The sequence below is a fragment of the Melanerpes formicivorus genome, unplaced genomic scaffold, assembly GCF_026170545.1.
Source record: "Melanerpes formicivorus ecotype bairdi unplaced genomic scaffold, bMelFor1.0.p_v2 SCAF_13, whole genome shotgun sequence".
Classification (NCBI taxonomy): Eukaryota; Metazoa; Chordata; class Aves; order Piciformes; family Picidae; genus Melanerpes; species Melanerpes formicivorus.
The window spans coordinates 19,714,164-19,733,588 of NW_027142365.1; the positions used below are offsets into that span (position 1 = coordinate 19,714,164).

A 19,425-nucleotide genomic window follows, 5' to 3' on the forward strand; every position below is an offset into this window, starting at 1 on the left:
CACCCTCAACTAGATCAGGTTGCCAGAGCCCTGTCCAGCCTCACCTGGAATATCTCCAGCCATGGAGCCTCAACCACCTCCCTGGGCAACCTGTGCCAGTGTTCCACCACCCTCCTGCTGCAGAACTTGCTACTCACATCCAATCTCAATCTGCTCTGCTCTAGTTTGAAGCCATTGCCCCTGCTTCTGTCCCTGCAGGCCTTTGCAAACAGTCTCTCTGCAGCCTTCTTGTAGCTCCTTCAGGTCCTGGCAGGCTGCTCTTGGGTCTCCCTGGAGCCTTCTCTTCTCCAGGCTGCACACCCCCAGCTCCCTCAGTCTGTCCTCACAGCAGAGCTGCTCCAAGCCCCTGAGCATTTTCGTGTCCCTTCTCTGGACCCTCTCCATCAGGTCCAGGTCCTTCTTGTGTTGAGGGCTCCAGAGCTGGCCCCAGCCCTGCAGCTGAGGTCTCCCCAGAGCAGAGCAGAGGGGCAGGATCCCCTCTCTGGATCTGCTGGCCACACTGCTTTGGATGCAGCCCAGGCTGCCCTTGGCATATTAATCCAAGTGGTACAAACAGAGGTATCACTGTCCTGCTAGCATGACCTGAAGGCAGCAGCTGCTCACAGAGGTTCAGGCAAAACCTCACATGTGCTTCTAGTCACCTTGTTCTATTTCCTTTGTCTTTACAAGCCTTTGAGGTGTGTCAGAGAGGCCACCCAGTCAGGAGCACACTGGCAGCTTTGCTAGCCACCACCTCTCCAGGCTAAATGAAGTCCCTCAGAGGACTTCAGGCTGGATGTGAGGAGGAAGTTCTTCCCCATGAGAGTGGTGAAGCCCTGGAATGGGTTGTCCAGGGAGGTGCTTGAGGCCCCATCCCTGGAGGTGTTTAAGCCCAGGCTGGATGAGGCTGTGGCCAGGCTGATCTAGTGTGGGGTGTCCCTGCCCATGGCAGGGGGGTTGGAACTAGATGATCCTTGTGGTCCCTTCCAACCCTGACTGATACTATGATACTATGATACTATGACATGAACCCTGTAAAGCCTGACTGAGGTATGGGTGGGTTGGAGGTGACATACACTGGCTGTGGTAGGGCAGGCCTTGGGGAGGATTTCCTACATGTGTTCAGCCAAATGGCTGCAGAGGTAGTTCAGGAAAGTGTTTTTGCTAAAGGCCTTCAGTAAATTACAGTCACTACCTGGCACCAGGAAAAACCACCCCAAGCCCCAGAGGAAGGTAGCAGTTCTTTTAATCAGCTGCTAGAGGAAAGCAATCTGTTTAACTCAAGGATCCTCAGCACCTGAAACTGTTACAGCAGATGAAGTAGGAAGCTCTAAATCACTGAGTCTTCCTGGGTTTGTTTTTTATCCTGCATGGATAATTTGATTTGCCTTAGTGCTCCACAAGGTTTGAACAGTGCTGGTAAAGCCTTTGGAAGAGGTCAAAACCATGGGCAGGTTTTGCAGGCTCCTCCACCAGAAGCAGTGGTTTTGAAGTACAATAAAGAGTTGATTTCCTACCTGCTTTCCACAGTAGCTAGGTAAGCCTGGCTCCCTTCACAGGTCTTCTTTGCTTCTGAGAAGGTCAGAAGGGCAGACCCCACCAGGTAACAGTGGGAGCCATATCTGCTCCAACCCTGGGACAGACAGAAGGTTCTCAGCATGAAATTGAAAGAGTCTTCAATGCAGAAATCAGCTCTGCTCTTCCACAGCAGCTAAGCTCAACCCCAAGGTGAGAACAGGACAATGTGTTACAAGCAGAAAGCTGTGGGTGTGCTGCTGATTGCTCCCACAGAAGAAGGCATCCTTCTTGCCTTTGAAGGATGGCATTAAGGTGACAGTTGTCACCTCTTTTGCATGCCCATGACTCCAAAGCACAAGAAGAGCAGCTTTTCTCTTGTGCCTCTTCCCAAAGGGGGAACAGAGAAACGCTCACACAAAGGATTGGATAGGATTGGGGAGTTCAGCTGGAGATGCTGTTCACAACGACATACCACAGCACAAAGGACACAGTCCCCCTTGGCCAGGGTTCTCCAAGAACCCCATTCCATCCCATTCCATCCCATCCCATTCCATCCCATTCCATCCCATCCCATTCCATCCCATCCCATTCCATTCCACATTCCATTCCATTCCATTCCATTCCATTCCATTCCATCCCATCCCATCCCATCCCATCCCATTCCTTAGGCCAAAGCTTTACATAAACCTCCCTTTAAACCAGGCCATAACTCAGGCTTCCAATGCCCCCCACACCTCCCCCATGACTCTTTACCTCCCTCCCACCACCTATACCACTCCTGTGTGATGCAGATAAAATTTGGCTCTGCAGCTCCAGGCCCCAGCCAGGCTGCTCCAGGCCTAACTGGCAGCATTGCCAAGGCTGAACCAGACCTCACTCCTCTGCAAAGAGATTTGTCTCAGCCTGGGCGTCCTCCCAGGAGCAGAGAGGGAGGGGGAAAGGGAAGAAACCTCCTGCAGCCAGTTTCATAGGGGTGCAGGGCTCATGGGGATGAAATACAATTTCCTGGTCCACCTCCTGAACTCTCTAGCCTCTGAAGGTCTGCAACTTCATGGTTCTTAAAGGCACCCAGCCTCAGGACCATAACACTGAGGCAAGAGGAATCCAGTTGGCACTTGTTTGGGGGGGAGGGTAGAAAGGAGCAATATCAATCACTCTTTCTATGAAGAATTTTCTCCTCACCTCCAGCCTAAACGTCCCCTGGCACAGCTTGAGACTGTGTCCTCTTGTTCTGGTGCTGGCTGCCTGGGAGCAGAGACCAACCCCCACCTGGCTACAACCTCCCTTCAGGGAGTTGGAGAGAGCAAGAAGGTCTCCTCTGAGCATCCTCTTCTCCAGGCTAAGCAACCCCAGCTCCCTCAGCCTCTCCTCACAGGGCTGTGCTCCAGACCCCTCCCCAGCTTTCTTGCCCTTCTCTGGACACCTTCCAGCAGCTCAACATCTTTCCTAACCTGAGGGGCCCAGAACTGGACACAGGACTCAAGGTGTGGCCTAACCAGAGCTGAGCACAGGGCACAGTGACTTCCCTGCTCCTGCTGGCCACACTGTTCCTGATGCAGGCCAGGATGCCCTTGGCCTTCTTGGCCACCTGGGCACACTGCTGGCTCATGTTCAGCCTACTGTGAAACAGTACCCCCACGTCCCTTTCTGCCTGGCTGCTCTCAGCCACTCTGACCCCAGCCTGTAGCACTCTGGAATGTGCTGCCCAGGGAGGTGGTGGAGTCACCATCACTGGAGGTGTTTAGGAAGAGACCTGATGGGGTGCTTGGTGCCATGGTGTAGTTGATCAGATAGTGCTGGATGATAGGTTGGACTCAATGATCTCAAAGGTCTTTTTCAACCTGGTTAATTCAGTTCTATTCTATTCTATTCTATTCTATTCTATTCTATTCTATTCTATTCTATTCTATTCTATGACTCCCCCTGCTTCTCCCTGATCTGGAGAGATCTGTGCTGACCAACACAGAGGTGCTTGTTTTGTGAGAGGGTCAGTTCAGGTGTGACTTGTTTGGGGATACATCACCTGCTGACAGCCCTCAGAGGCCAATGTGTCTGTCAGCAGGAACACAGCACGGAGAAGCTGATCTGCTGCTCCTTGGAAGTTACTTTCTTTTATCACTCTCACATAGCAAGAACTTTCCAAAGGCTTTTAAAGAGCAGATCTGAGAGAGGAGCCATAGTGGCTGTTAGTAGTTTTCCAGATGTGGTTAGGCTAAGAGCAGAAAGGGAGAGAGCAGTGATGGAATGGTGATTTCAGTGGCAGGGAGTTGTGACCCAGGCCTGCCCTCCTGGGATTGTCAGGCAAGGCAGCATTCCTGCACATGTGAATGGATCCTGACTTCCTTGAGTATTTTCAGAGCACAAATGAAGCTCACACATGTGTTAGTAAAGTGCTAGTAGGAGAAGGTAAGGTTTGCTCAAGAGTAGACTCCATAAGAGGCAAGAACCAGTAAGTGTAGTCCTCTTCATTACTTCCCAATGTCACTCATGTGTGAGAGGGCATTTACCTTCTGGCAGCCTGGGTCCTCAGTTTTCTCTTTTCCAGAAGATGGTGATGAAGGCTTCTTTTTACAGCTATAACCAAGTTCTTTGTCACAAACATCAGTTGCCCAGTACCCATCCTAGGACAGCAGGGAGGAGAAACTTGTGTAAATAAAGTGGCATTCAAAAAGTAAGAACCCCCTTTCTCTTTGTTTGCCTCTTGCCTCACAGCAAAGCCCACTGGAAGAATAAACCTTTATTAGAATAAACCAAACCAGGTTGGAAGAGACCTTCAAGATCATCGTGTCCAACCCATCAACCAATCCAACCCAACCAAACAGCTAACCCATGGCACCAAGCACCCCATCAAGTCTCCTCCTGAACACCTTCAATGACGGTGACTCCACCACCTCCCTGGGCAACCCATTCCACAGGATCACTCCAAGACAGAAACTGAGGGGCAGGAGCAGGTCCAGAGAAGGGCAACAAAGCTGGGGGAGGGTCTGGAAAACAAGGCTGGGGAGGAGCAGCTGGGGGAGCTGGGGGTGTTGAGCCTGGAGAAGAGGAGGCTGAGGGGAGACCTCATTGCTCTCTACAATTCCCTGATAGAAAGCTGGAGCCAGGTGGGGTTGGTCTCCTCTCCCCAGTAACAAATGACAGAGCAGGAGGAAACAGCCTCAAGTTGCCCCAGGGGAGGTTTGGGTTGGAGATTAGAAGAAACTTCTTCCCTGAAAGGACTTTCAAAGCCTGGCACAGGCTGCCCAGGGAGGTGGTTAAATCCCCATCCATGTTTCATAGAGGCAGAGCTGTGTTGCTGAGGGCCATGGTTTAGTCCCAGCCTTGGCAGAGTTGGAGAATGGTTGGGCTGGATGAGCTGAAAGGGCTTTTCAAACCAAACCCATTCTGTGCTTCTTCTATGATCATCACTTAAGATTTAGGCTGGAGGTGAGGAGAAAGTTCTTCCCAGAGAGAGTTGTTAGCCACTGGGATGTGCTGCCCAGGGAGGTGGTGGAGTCCCCATCCCTGGAGGTGTTCAAGAGGGGATTGGATGTGGCACTTGGAGCCATGGTTTAGTAGTCATGAGGTCTTGGCTGACAACTTGGACTCGATGATCCTTGAGGTCTTTTCCAACCTTATTGATTCTATGATTCTCTGATTTATATAGCTATAGGTTTTTAAAAGCCACCTGTCAGGATGCCTTAAGATGTATTTGATTCTGATCTATGGTGAAAGAAGGACCCAAGTGACATCTTGAAGTCCCAGCATTATTTGCTACCTTAACTGTGTATTTAGTGAGAGGATTTCTGAAGATCCAGCTGCCCTGGGGCTGGAGGATCTGAACACATCTGGAAAAGAGATTGGTGGCACTGAAATAATGCAGGGCTGGGTTTGTTGCAGTGAACTTGGCTACTCAAATCCATTGAGGAGGAAACTCTCAATGGCAGTGATTCATATCTTTAAAAGGAATAACATATCTATATCATCTGTCTCTGTCTCTTTCTCTATCTATTTATATCTCTCTATGTCTATCCCCCCCCTCTATTTATGTATCCCTACCTCTGTCCCTACTTATGTATCCTTATCCCTATCCCTATCTATTTATGTATCCCTACCTCTATCCCTATCTATTTATGTATCCCTATCCCTATCCCTATCTATCCCTATCCCTATCTATTTATGTATCCCTATCCCTATCTATCCCTATCCCTATCTATTTATGTATCCCTATCTTTATCCCTATCTATCCCTATTTCTATCCCTCTCTATTTATCTATCCATATCTCTATCCCTCTCTATCATTATCACCAAGTCCAACCACTGACCCTACTCTACAAGGTTCTTAACTACTTCCTTCCCTTTCCTCTTTCTGGGAAGAACTTTCTCCTCAACTCCAGCCTAAACCTCCCCTGGCACAGCTTGAGACTGTGTCCTCTTGTTCTGGTGCTGGCTGCCTGGGAGAAGAGACCAACCCCTTCCTGGCTACAACCTCCCTTCAGGGAGTTGGAGAGAGCAATGAGGTCTCCCCTGAGCCTCCTCTTCTCCAGGCTAAGCAACCCCAGCTCCCTCAGCCTCTCCTCACAGGGCTGTGCTCCAGACCCCTCCCCAGCCTTGTTCTCTGGACACCTTCAGGTGTCTCAGTGTCCTTCTTAAACTGAGGGGCCCCAAGCCTCAGACAGCCAGATTCTTCTAGCCTGAGCCCCGTGGCAAGTGGTTTCAGACTGGCCCAGCTCTTGGCTGTCATTCCAGCAGCAAGCCCAGAGGGTTTTACCTGCCCCTTCATCGCCACGCAGCGCTCCAGCCCCTTGGTGTAGCTGGGCTGCCCCCGCCGCCACGAGGTGAACGTCACAGGGCTCCTGTCACTCCACTCCAAAGAGAACTGAACCTTCAGGTCGTTCAGACCCAGCCATAGCTCTTCTGTGGGCTCTGGAGTGTGACAAGAGATAGGTGTGCTTGTGATCTGCTGTGCTAGGAACACTTTCACATCCAGACTGGGAAGGTCAGCAAGGGAAGCACAGGGTCCTGCACCTGGGAAGGAATAACCCCCTGCAGCAGTACTGGTGAGGGCTGACCTGCTGGAAAGCAGCTCCATGGAGAATGACCTGGGAGAGCTGGTGGGCAACAAGTTGCCCATGGGCAAGCACTGGGCCCTCATGGTCAAGAAGGCCAACGGTGTCCTGGGGTGCACTAACAAGAGTGTGGTTCTCACAGCCCTCTGCTTTGCCCTGGTGAGGCCACACCTGAAGCATTGTGTCCAGCTCTGGGCTCCCCAGTTCAAGAGAGACAGGGAACTGCTGGAGAGAGTCCACTGCAGACTACAAAGATGCTGAGGGGACTGGAGCATCTCTCTGACAAGGACAGGCTGAGAGACCTGGGTGTGGGGAGGGTGTTTAACCTGGAGGGATCTTCTCAATTCCGATCAACAGCTAAAGGAGGGGGGGGCAAGGGGATGGAGCTGGGCTCTTCTCAGTTGTGCCCTGTGACAGGACAAGGGGCAATGAACACAAACCAGAACACAGCAGGGTTCACTCAATCATGAGGAAAGTCTTTGTTGCTGTGGGGGTGCCAGAGCACTGTGCCAGGCTGCCCAGAGAGGCTGTGGAGTCTCCTTCCCTGGGGACTTTCACACCCACCTGGATGTGACCCTGTGCAACCTGCTCTAGGTGAAACTGCTTTAGCAGGGGGGTTGGACTAGAGGATCTCCAGTGGTCCCTTCCAACCCCTACCATTCTGTGATCCTGTGATGATGTTGGGCTGTGCTGCAGCCAGGCTTTGACAAGAATGCTGTTGTCCTGTCATGTCAACAAGTGGGGGCCCCTAGGGATCAGCACTGGGCCCAATGATGTTTAATGTCTTCATGAGTGTTGGGTTCAAGAACACCTTGATGTATATTGCAGATGACAGCAAGATGAGCAGGGAGGCTGATGCTTCAGAGGGAGAGCCACGCTCCAGGAAGCCCTGGGCAGGCTGCAGGAGTGAGCTGGCAAGAACCTTACAGCATTCAGTGGGGTCAAGTGCAGGGTCTTGCACCTGGGAATGCATGGCCCAGGAATGCAGCTCAGACTGGGATCTACCTGGCTGGAGGGCAACCCTGAGGAGAGGCACCTGGGGGTCTTGGTGGACAACAAGCTCAGCACAAGTGAGCTGCAGAGGCAAAGAAAGCCAGCAGGGTGCTGGGTGCATCACCAAGGGCATCACCAGCAGGGACAGAGAAGTCACTGTCCCACTCAGTGCTGCTCAGACCACACCTGGAGCACTGCCTGCACTTTTGGTCCCTGCTGTACAAAAGAGATGTGCACAGGATGGGAAGCATCCAGAGAGGGGCCAGGAGAATGATCAGAGTGGAAGAGCTGCCCTGGGAGGAAAGGCTGACAGAACTGGGTTGGTTCAGCCTTCAGCAGAGCAGGCTGAGGGGAGACCTTATTGCCATGGATACAGGACATAAAGGGTGGCTGCCAGGAGAGCGGAGACTTCTAGATGCCTGGAATCATTGAATGGTCTGGGTTGGAAGGGAGCTCCAAAACTCATCCAGTCCAACCCCTCTGCACCCAGCAGGGACATCCTCATCCCACAGCCCTGTCCAGCCTCACCTGGAATATCTCCAGGGATGGAGCCTCAACCACCTCCCTGGGCAACCTGTGCCAGTGTTCCACCACCCTCCTGGTGCAGAACTTGTTCCTCACATCCAATCTCAATCTGCTCTGCTCTAGTTTGAAGCCATTGCCCCTGCTCCTGTCCCTGCAGGCCTTTGCAAGCAGTCTCTCTGCAGCCTTCTTGTAGCCCCCTTCAGGTCCTGGCAGGCTGCTCTTAGGTCTCCCTGGAGCCTTCTCTTCTCCAGGCTGCACACCCCCAGCTCCCTCAGCCTGTCCTTGCAGCAGAGCTGCTCCAACCCCCTGAGCATTTTTGTGTCCCTCCTCTGGACCCTCTCCATCAGGTCCAGATCCTTCCTGTATTGAGGGCTCCAGAGCTGGACTGCTTTTACAAGGAGTGCCCTGGAGCAGACAAGGGCTGATGGGGACAAGGTACTGCTGGGGAGATTCCCTTTGGACTGCAGGAGGAAATGGTTCCCCATGAGCACAGTCAGGGACTGGAATCATCTCCCCAGGGCAGCAGTGCAGTCCCCTACCCTGGGCAGTGTAAGACTCAGCTTGCCAGGGGGCTGGGGCAGCTCCCTGCAACTGCAGCACCACCTGGACAGGTTGGAGCAGGTGAGCCCTGGGGTCCCTTCCAGCCTGGCATCCTGGGATTCTGTGTTATTCAGTAAAGCAAAGCTTCCTCCTTACAGAGGGAGCAAACAGAAGCCTGCCTGTGTACTCACTGTAACCAAGCCGTGACAGCAGGAAGCTGAACTCAGCAATGTTGTGGACACTTGCCAGGTCTCCACCTTGCTTCTTGCATGAAGCCAGAGCATCCTTCCACGCTTTGGGCTCCTGTTGAATGCTGTAGCAGTAGCCTGCATATGGCCACCAGCCATCTGGGCAAGCAATGGATTTCAGCTCCTCTGAAAATCAAAGCACACCTTGGGTTGTTTGGAGCAATTTTGCAAGAGGAAACTGAGGAGAGACTGAGGAAAGACTGAGGAGAGCCTGAGGGAGCTGAGGGCTCTGTAGCTTGGAGAGGAGGAGCCTGAGGGTGACCTCCTTGCTGTTGCTCAAGATGTGCAGGGGGAGTGCCCAGAGGCTGGAGCCAGGCTCTGCTGGGTGCTGCCCAATGCCAGCACAAGGGGCAGTGGTGGAAGCTGAGGCAGAGGAAGTGCCATGGAAACAGGAGGAAGAATTTTTTCCCTTTGAGGGTTCTAGAGGCCTGGAGCAGGCTGCCCAGGGGGGTTGTGGAGTCTCCTTCTCTGGAGATATTCAAGACCTGCCTGGCTGTGTTCCTGTGTGAGCTGCCCTGGGTGGTCCTGCTCTGCTGGCATCAGGCTCTACCTCCTGCTCAGTGCCTTTGATCTGATAAATCTCTTTCCCATATGCAATGTGTGAAGCAAATCTTTGGTGACTGCAGGTCAGCAAGCAGTGTAGATTAGCCCAGAGTATGTGGGGGGCTCCTTTTTGAAACTACTTGGATTCCTAAAAATACAATCACAGAGTTGTCAGGGTTGGAAGGGACCTCAAGGATCAGCCAGTTCCAACCCCCCTGCCATGGCCAGGGACACCTCACACTACAGCAGGTTGCTCACAGCCACATCCAGCCTGGCTGCAAACACCTCCAGGCAGGAGGCTTCCACCACCTCCCTGGGCAACCTGTGCCAGGCTCTCACCACCCTCCTGGGGAACAACTTCTTCCTCACAGCCAATCTCAATCTCCCCACTTCTACTTTTGCTCCATCCCCCCCAGTCCTATCCCTCCCTGACACCCTCAGAAGTCCCTCCCCAGCTTTCTTGCAGCCCCCTGCAGATCCTGGAAGGCCACAAGAAGGTCTCCTGGGAGCCTTCTCCCCTCCAGCCTGCACAACCCCAACTCTCTCAGTCTGTCTCCAGAGCAGAGCAGCTCCAGCCCTCTGCTCATCCTCATGGCCCTTCTCTGGACACCTTCCAGCTCCTCCAGATCCTTCCTGGCACAGAGGTTCCAGAACTGGACACAGTAATATCTTTAAAAGCTTGTTATAAGCTTTAAAGAGATGTCCTGCATCTCTTTCTCAGGCTCATAGAGCAATAGAGACTCTCTGCAATGCTTTCTCTTTCTTTGGTGTCTGCTCCTTTAGGAGAAGCTTTGCTAACATGCCCAGGTGGCAGCCTCCAGCAAAGCCTCCATCAGACCCCTCCTGCGTGTAGGAGGTTCCCAACCACCTCAAGTCACTGAAGCCTGAGGTGGAGGTGGCCCCTGGATGAAATATAGGCTGTGTCAGTCCAGCTGCTCCTCTGCTCTGCTTGCAGGGATCCAAGTGCCATCAGAGGATGAGAGGGGTTTGCATTACTGTTAAAGGATCTGCAATTGCTCATCTGGAGGAGAGGAGAAGGAAATGAGAAGGAATAAAATTTCTGCTGCCTTCATGTAAATGTGATTGCTGGCACTGGTTCCCATGGCAGAGCCTGGAGCCTGGAGAAGAGGAGGCTCAGGGGAGACATTAATGCTCTCTACAACTGCCTAAAGGGTAGTTCTGGGCCCCTCAATTTAGGAAAGATGTTGAGCTGCTGGAAGGTGTCCAGAGAAGGGCAAGAAAGCTGGGGAGGGGTCTGGAGCACAGCCCTGTGAGGAGAGGCTGAGGGAGCTGGGGTTGCTTAGCCTGGAGAAGAGGAGGCTCAGGGGAGACCTTCTTGCTCTCTGCAACTCCCTGAAGGGAGGTTGTAGCCAGGTGGGGGTTGGTCTCTTCTCCCAGGCAAGCAGCACCAGAACAAGAGGACACAGTCTCAAGCTGTGCCAGAGAAGGATTAGACTGAAGGTGAGGAGAAAGTTCTTCCCAGCAAGAGAGATTGGCCACTGGGATGTGCTGCCCAGGGAGGTGGTGGAGTCACCATCCCTGGAGGTGTTTAGGAAGAGCCTGGCTGAGGCACTTGGTGCCATGGTTTAGTTGATCAGATGGTGCTGGGTGATAGGTTGGACTTGATGATCTCAGAGGTCTTTTCCAACCTGGTCTATTCTATTCTATTCCACTCCCCTCCCCTCCATTCCACTCCACTCCACTCCACTCCACTACACTCCACTCCACTCCACTCCACTCCACTCCATCCCATTCCATCCTATCCTATCCTATCCTATCCTATCCTATCCTATCCTATCCTATCCTATCCTATCCTATCCTATCCTATCCTATCCTATCCTGTCCTGTCCTGTCCTGTCCTGTCCTAGCAGGTTCTGTGTCCTGCAAGGGTGAGTGGCAGAGTGCTGGAACAAAAGAGCAAAGTTCTCCTATGAATGGTGAATGCAGAATGAGAGGACCCAAAGCAGTGTCTGCAGTTCTGGCCCTGCAAGCAGAGCTGTGCTGTGCAAAGCTTTCTGACATCTGGGTTGGCAAAGAATGTTGCAGACCTTTAATCCTCTACAGATTGCTGTGTTTTCTGGAGGCCAAAGGGAAAACTTCTCCTCTCCCCTGGCAGCCTACCTTTGGGTAGCACATCAGGCTTGGGACTGGAGCTTCTCTTTTCACAGATGTAGCCAAGTCTCTGGTTGCATGCTTGGTTTTCCCATTTCCCATGCTTTTTGGGATTCATTAGTCCACAGAGCTTCCCAGGAGCCTGGGAAGGACTTCCTTTGAAGAAGAGAGAAAAGAGAATCTCACAGCAAAGGTGAATTAAAATATTGACAAAGCCATGGCATGTCCAACAGAAACATCAACTCATTCTGATTCCCTCAGTGCTTCCTATGAAGAAGCCCTCTCAGGCAGCACAGGTGCTGCTGTAGCTTAGAGGATGCTGCTTGTACTCTGTGCTCTGGCAGTGAAATAATGACACACACACCACACACACACACTGACTGTGCCAGGATACTGGTGGGAAATCTCTGGTTCTTGTCCTGATACCCTGCTGCTCACAAACAGAGCAACTGAAGTCAGGCCCCTATGCTGTAGTCACAGAATAACAGAGTCACAGAGTGCCAGGGGGTGGAAGGGACCTCTGGAGAGCTTCCAGTCCAACCCCCTGCCAGAGCAGGAGCAGAGAATCCAGCACAGGTCACACAGGAACACATCCAGACAGGGCTGCAAAGGCTCCAGAGAAGGAGACTCCACAACCAGCTTGTACCTCTTGTTCCTTGTGCTATCCCTGGGCACCACCAAACAGAGCCTGGCCCCTTCCTCCTGACCCCCAGCCCTCAGCTATTGATAGACATTGATCAGATCCCTCTCAGCCTTCTCCTCTCCAGACTAAACAGCCCCAGGGCTCTCAGCCTGCAGGGATCAGTCCTGGGCCCAGGCTTGTTCAACATCTTTGTGGGTGCCATGGACAGTGGCACTGAGTGCAGCCTCAGCAGGTTTGCTGATGACACCAAGCTGTGTGGTGCTGCTGACAGCTGGAGGGAAGGATCCATCCAGAGAGACCTGGGCAGGCTGCAGAGCTGGGCCCAGGACAACCTCAGGAGGTTCAACAAGACCAAGGGCAAGGTCCTGCAGCTGGGGCAGGGCAATCCCAGGCACCAATACAGGCTGGGCAGGGACTGGCTGGAGAGCAGCCCTGAAGAAAAGGCCTTGGAGGTGCTGGGAGAGGAGAAGCTCAACAGGAGCCAGCAGGGAGCACTTGCAGCCCAGAGAGCCAAGCAGAGCCTGGGCTGCAGCAAGAGAAGTGTGGCCAGCAGGGCCAGGGAGGGGATTCTGCCCCTCTGCTCCACTCTGCTGAGACCACAGCTGGAGCTCTGGGGCCAGTTCTGGAGCCTCTGTGCCAGGAAGGATCTGGAGGTGCTGGAAGGTGTCCAGAGAAGGGCCACGAGGAGGAGCAGAGGGCTGGAGCTGCTCTGCTCTGAGGACAGACTGAGGGAGTTGGGGTTGTGCAGTCTGGAGAGGAGAAGGCTCCCAGGAGACCTTCTGGTGGCCTTCCAGGATCTGCAGGGGGCTCCAAGAAAGCTGGGGAGGGACTTTTGAGGGTGTCAGGGAGGGATAGGGCTGGGGGGGATGGAGTAAAACTGGAAGTGGGGAGATTGAGATTGGCTGTGAGGAAGAAGTTGTTCCCCATGAGGGTGGTGAGAGCCTGGCACAGGTTGCCCAGGGAGGTGGTGGAAGCCTCCTGCCTGGAAGGTGTTTGCAGCCAGGCTGGATGTGGCTGTGAGCAACCTGCTGCAGTGTGAGGTGTCCCTGGCCATGGCAGGGGGGTTGGAGCTGGCTGAGCCTTGAGCTCCCTTCCAACCCTGACAGTTCTGTGACTCTATAGCAGTTGCACACAGTGAACTTTGTGATTTAGAGGTGTGCCTCTGTCTAGATTTAGTCTCTCTTAGGGACTAAACTCTGCTGTTGCTCTATCACCCAGTGACACCTTCCCAGCAGAGAAGGGGTGAAAGGAGAGCCACAGGCTGCAATGAAAATGGATTTAATGGGACAGCTACACTGGTCCCTGTGTCAATGCAAGGCACATAAAGTTACACTCAGCCCAGCATGGGTACAGCAGCCACACTCAACAGGAAGGCAGACCTGGAGAGTGAAGTAAGGAGTCCAAGCAGGAGGCTTTAGCAGAAGGCTTCCCTCTCTTCAAAGTTCCCCCTTTACACTGGGTGTGATGCTGTTGGGATGGGACACAACTGCAGCTAGCTCAGGGCAGCTGCTGGCCTGGGATTCTATAAGAATGTAATGGAAAACTATGCTAAGGTATGGACACAGCTGGAGTGCTGTGTTCAGCTCTGGGACCTCCCTGCAGGAAGGACACTGAGGGGCTGGAGCCTGTGCAGAGCAGGGCAGGCAGGCTGGAGAAGGGCCTGGAGCCCCTGGGCTAGAGGAGGGGCTGAGGGAGCTGGGGGTGTTGAGGCTGGAGAAGAGGAGGCTGAGGGAGACCTCCTTGCTCTCTGCAGCTCCCTGCAGGGAGGTTGCAGTGAGGAGGGGACAGCCTCTGCTCCTGGGTGTCAAGGGCCAGGAGCAGAGGCAATGGTTGCAAGCTGCCCCAGGGGAGGTTCAGGCTGGATGCTAGGAAATCTTTCTTGCCTGGAAGGGTTCTGAGGCCTTGGAATGTTGTGGCCAGGGCAGTGCTGGAGTCCCCATCCCTGGAGGTGTTGAAGCAGTGTGTGGAGCTGGTGCTTAGGGCCATGGTTTGGTGCTGAGCCTGCAGTGCTGGGTGGAGGTTGGACTGGCTGAGCCTGGAGGTCTCTCCCAGCCAGATGTGTTCTGTGAGGCCGTGATACCAGAATGGATTTTTCAGAAGTAAAGGCAGCCAGAGCACTTTTTGGTACTTGGTGTCTTCTCAGGGAACCAGTTCTTACCTAGAGCCCAGTTCAAGTATCTGAAAGGGCTGCCCCCAGCCCATTGCCATCCACTGTTGAAATTCAAAGAGTTCAATCCAATCCAGAGGGAGGAACTGAAGTTTTTAGTCAGCTCTAGATGCACAAAATAAACAGATAAACAAATAAACAAGTCAGATTTTCCTCCCTGGTGTTAGCCTTAGCAAATTAATCTGAAAAATAAGATACGATAAAGCCTCCTCCACCCCATGGGTAACCAAAGTGACAGCAGCACATCCCCTGCAGCCACCCAGAGTTTAGGTGTGCAGATGGAGCCATGTCAGGACCACTTTAGCCATCATCACATGCTCTCCTCCAGACAGTAATCCTGGACACACATAGGGGATGGAGTCAGTCATAAGCAAGTTTGCAGATGACACCAAATTGGGAGCAGATGTTGGTCAGTTAGAAGGCTGAAGGGCTCTGCAGAGGGACCTTGACCAGCTGGACAGATGGGCAGAGGCCAACAGGATGGCATTCAACAAGTCCAAGTGCCAGGGGCTGCACTTCGGTCACAGCAACCCCATGCAGAGCTACAGGCTGGGGTCAGAGTGGCTGAGAGCTGCCAAACAGAGAGGGACCTGGGGGTGCTGATTGACAGCTGCCTGAACATGAGCCAGCAGTGTGCCCAGGGGGCCAAGAAGGCCAATGGCATCCTGGCCTGCATCAGGAAGAGTGTGGCCAGCAGGAGCAGGGAAGTCATTGTGCCCTGTGCTCAGCATTGGTTAGGCCACACCTTGAGTCCTGTGTCCAGTCTGGGCCCCTCAGGTTCAAAAAGGACATTGAGAGACTTGAAGGTGTCCAGAGAACAAGGCTGGGGAGAGGCCTTGAGCACAGCCCTGTGAGGAGAGGCTGAGGGAGCTGGGGTTGCTTAGCCTGGAGAAGAGGAGGCTCAGGGGAGACCTTCTTGCTCTCTGCAACTCCCTGAAGGGAGGTTGTAGCCAGGTGGGGGTTGGGCTCTTCTCCCAGGCACCCAGCACCAGAACAAGAGGACACAGTCTCAAGCTGTGCCAGGGGAAGTTTAGGCTGGAGGTGAGGAGAAAGTTCTTCCCAGAGAGAGTTGTTGGCCATTGGGATGTGCTGCCCAGGGAGGTGGTGGAGTCCCCATCCCTGGAGGTGTTCAAGAGGGGATTGGATGTGGCACTTGGTGCCATGGTCTAGTCATGAGGTCTGTGGTGATAGACTGGACTTGATGATCTTTGAGGTTTCTTCCAACCTTGGTGATACTGTGTAAAAGGGAACTTTGTGAACCACACTGTGGCCCTGCTTAGGACTGATTGCACTGGCATGAAGGGAAGTGGAGGAGACCCTTCCCCTGGGGCAGGCTACCCCCAGAACACACATGTTCGATGGGGCCCCCTCCCTGCCTGCAGAGGATTAGGACCAACCCTTGATAAAAACTCATCACCTCCCTTTTGGCACTCCCTGCTGAGCCACCTATGGCATTGTCTCCTTCATTGAGGCAGGGCAAAGCAGCCACCTTCAGTAATGAGGATGATGAAGGGACTGGAAGAGCTCAACTGTGAAGAAAGACTGAGAGCCCTGGGGCTGTGTGGTCTGGAGGAGAGAAGGCTGAGAGGGATCTGATCAATGTCTGTCAATAGCTGAGGGGTTGTGGTGGTTTTGAGCCTTCACTGGGACTTAAGGGCTCAGATGGGGGCAAGGCTGAGAATGCCTCCCCTGCTCTCCCCTCCTCCCTCCCAACAGAGAAAGGGAAGGAGCAAATCCACCAAGCAATGATTTGGAGTCGGCCTGGAAGTAGAGAGGTGAAGAGGGTTCTTTAAACTATATATATATAACAATAACAGGTAAGGCTCACAAGGGCAGGGAACAAGGATGGATGGGAGGGGGAAAAAACCAAAAATACAAAAGCAGTCTCTCTCTGAAGAGGCACAGAAGGATCAGTGAGAAGGATCAGGCCCAACCACATGGCAGAGGAGCAGGAAGGCAGCTGCAGCAGCTCTTGTCCAGGAGAGGCAGGAGCCAAGAAGAGAGCTAATGGCTGCAGTGTCCTGCCTTTTATACCCTAGCTGGGCAGGGAGGGGGGAGTGGAACAGATTCAGTCTCCCAGGAGGAAAAAGCCCTGCAGGGAGGGCAAAGCACTCACAAGCCCTCCCCCCCTGTTTTCAGGATGGGCATTAACCCATCACAGGGCTGGGGGTCAGGGTGAAGGGGCCAGGCTCTGTTTGGTGGTGCCCAGTGATAGGAGAAGGACCAACAGGTACAGGCTGGAACCCAGGAGGTTCCACCCCAAGATGAGGAGAAAGTTCTTTGGTGTGAGGGTGCTGGAGCCTGGAGCAGGCTGCCCAGAAAGGTTGTGGAGTCTCCTGCTCTGGAGCCTTTCCATCCCCCCCTGGCTGTGTTCCTGTGTGCCCTGCCCTGGGTGCTGCTGCTCTGGCAGGGGGCTTGGACTGGATGATCTCTGGAGGTGCCTCCCAACCCCTAACGTTCTGTGATTCATTCCTGCTCTGGGACAGCTTGGTTTTAAGGTTCTCAATCATTTTACCTTCTATATATTCCTGCTCATGAATCTCAGTGATGCTCAAGAGTTCTGCATCTTGCTGCTGACAGCTTTTCCTCGCTTGCTGCCACGGGAGAGCTGATTCTGAGCTGAGCTGATAGAGGATGCCAGTTGAAACGTCTTTGGTCCAAAATCTGTCTGTGTCAGCTGGAAGAGACACAGAGCACTGCTCTTTACTGACCTGAGTGAAAGCAAATGCAGTATGCTGTGAGGCACACCTCCCCCCCAGAATGCCCAGCATGAGGAGTGTGCTGTCACCAGGTGCCAAGGGGCAGGGCAGCTGAGAGCAGATTGGGCAGCAATTAAAAACAACAGGCAGTGATTTTTCTTAAACACTAAACCCTTCATTTTAAGTAACTCCATTTTCAGAGGGGAGTGAAAGGGGTTTCCCATATTGGCTGTTACAGAATCACAGAAACACCCAGGTTGGAAAAGATCCTCAGGAGCACCAAGTCCAACCACTGACCCTGCTCTGCAAGCTTCACCTCTAAACCACAGCCCCAAGCACCACATCCAAACCACCTTGAAACACAGCCAGGCTTGGGGACTCCACCACCTCCCTGGGCAGTCTCTGCCAATCTCTGACCACTCTTGCTGGGAACAAATCTGACTGTTGCATCCAGGTTTGAGAGCTCTGTGAGTCCTGCTGCTTTTAACTCCAAAGTTCTGACAGCTTCAGTAGTAGCATCTATTTTCCATTCTCCCTGAGGGCTGTGAAACTGAGAGTATTCTCAGGTTTTGACTGTGCTGGAGGGCATCCAGAGAAGGACAGTGATGCTGGTGAGGGGTCTGGTGCACAAGGCTTGTGAGGAGCAGCTGAGGGAACTGAGCTTGTTTACCCTGGAGAAAAGGAGGCTGAGGGGAGACCTTGTTGCTCTATACTGTTCCTGAAAGGAGTTTGGAGTGGTATGGGGGTTGGTCTCTTCTCCCTGTTAACACGTAATAGGACAGAAAATGGCTTCCAGTCATGCCAGTGGAGGTTTAGGTTGGATATTAGACAAAATGTCTTCACTGAAGGGGTTGTGAAACACCTGAATAGTCTCCCAAGGGAGAAGAGGAGGCTCAGGGGTGACCTCATTGCCCTCTACAACTACCTGAAAGGTGGTTGGAGCCAGGAAGGGGTTGGCCTCTTCTCTCAGGCAACCAGCACCAGAACAAGGGGACACAGTCTCAAGCTGCACCAAGGGAAGTTTAGGCTCAAGCTGAGGAGAAAGTTCTTCATGGAGAGAGTCATTCATCATTGGAATGGGCTGCCCGGGGAGGTGGTGGAGTCCCCACCCCTGGAGGTGTTCAAGAGGAGATTGGATGTGGCACTTGGTGCCATGGTCTGGTCATGAGGTTGGTGGGGGCAGGTTGGACTCGATGATCCTCGAGGTCTCTTCCAACCTTAGTGATACTGTGGTTGAAAATGTTTCCTCCTGTCCAGTCTACCCCTGCCCTGCTGCAGCTTGAGGCCATTCCCTCTTGTTCTGTCACTAATCACCTGGGAGAAGAGACCAGCATCAACCTCTCCACAACCTCCTTTCAGGCAGCTGTAGACAGCCAGGAGGTCTCCCCTCAGCCTCCTCTGTTTCACACTAACCAGCCCCAGCTCCTTCAGCCTCTGCTCACAAGATTTCTTCCCCAGGTCCTTCCCAGCTTCACCTCTCCAGGCTCCAACTGGCCTTCTAATGTAGTCACAGTGTCAGGAAGGAGCCAGTTCTTGCTTTTTATGCCTCATGCCTTGGAGCAGAGAGAGAAACCTGCACAGCTGTCACAAAACATGGCTCTAAATCCCTCCTGACTGATCTCTGCACTGTGGGTGCCATGGGGAGGGTGAACAGAAAGAGCTTCCTTCTTCTTCACCTCTTATTGCCCATCTGAGTTAAAGTTTCCACAGAAAGAGGTTCCAGTTTCAAGATCCTGCTTTCCTTCCCCCCATGTTCCTGGATGTTCCTACACCTCCCCTCTTCTATTCTGTGAGTCAAGAGCTGCCAGGATGCTTCCCAGCAGGCTCCTTAGATCCTGTGTCCAATCTGATAACAAAAGACAAACCAATCAGTCTGGGCATTAGAAGCCTGAAGCTGCCCAAGGCAAAGGATTTTCATTCAGTTTAACACAAACCCCAGAGGAAACTTACCCAGGGACTGGAGTGAGCCATGCAGAAGGGAAAGCAAAGCCAGCAAGCTGGAGACACTCATTGCAGAGGTGACTTGCTCTTCATTCCTCTACCAAAAGCTGGCAGCCTGTACAATCCTCCTGAGTGAGGATGGCAACAGCTTCCCCTCTGTGCCAGAGGGTTGCTGGATGAGGCTCTGCTCTCTAAATGAGGAACTCTGCTGTCACATGGCAGTGTGGGGCAGCTGGAGAGCACAGGGCAGACACAGCTCTGCTCTGAAACTCAGGGCTCCAGCCTGGGAGGCAGAGGGGGAGATGCCTGCCTTGTGCTGGGGCTTTGCTAGTGTCATTTAGGTCACTTGTTGGGGTGCTCCACAGCACAGACTTCCTTACGAGCAACTTGAGAGTGCAGCACAAGCAGTGAAAGATCACCAGTGAAAGACTGAGGCTCTGCTCCAGCCCCCAGCAGAGGGACACAAAGT

At 53.1% G+C, this 19,425-nt stretch overlaps 1 protein-coding gene across 1 annotated transcript in view; it reads right to left on the reverse strand.

The window, feature by feature from the left end:
* LOC137444988 (macrophage mannose receptor 1-like) overlaps nucleotides 1–19,076 on the reverse strand; it is a 62,613-nt gene extending 43,537 nt beyond the window's left edge. The window contains exons 1-8 of the mRNA XM_068146369.1: nucleotides 18,966–19,076; nucleotides 16,832–16,993; nucleotides 14,308–14,421; nucleotides 11,516–11,662; nucleotides 8,795–8,977; nucleotides 6,248–6,402; nucleotides 4,005–4,118; nucleotides 1,497–1,612 (exon numbers count right to left, since the gene is read on the reverse strand). Coding sequence (XP_068002470.1) covers nucleotides 1,497–1,612; nucleotides 4,005–4,118; nucleotides 6,248–6,402; nucleotides 8,795–8,977; nucleotides 11,516–11,662; nucleotides 14,308–14,421; nucleotides 16,832–16,993; nucleotides 18,966–19,026 — 1,052 coding nt within the window. The 5' untranslated portion in view covers nucleotides 19,027–19,076. The remainder of the gene's footprint in view (nucleotides 1–1,496; nucleotides 1,613–4,004; nucleotides 4,119–6,247; nucleotides 6,403–8,794; nucleotides 8,978–11,515; nucleotides 11,663–14,307; nucleotides 14,422–16,831; nucleotides 16,994–18,965) is intronic.
* Between the last annotated feature and the right edge of the window lie 349 nt (nucleotides 19,077–19,425).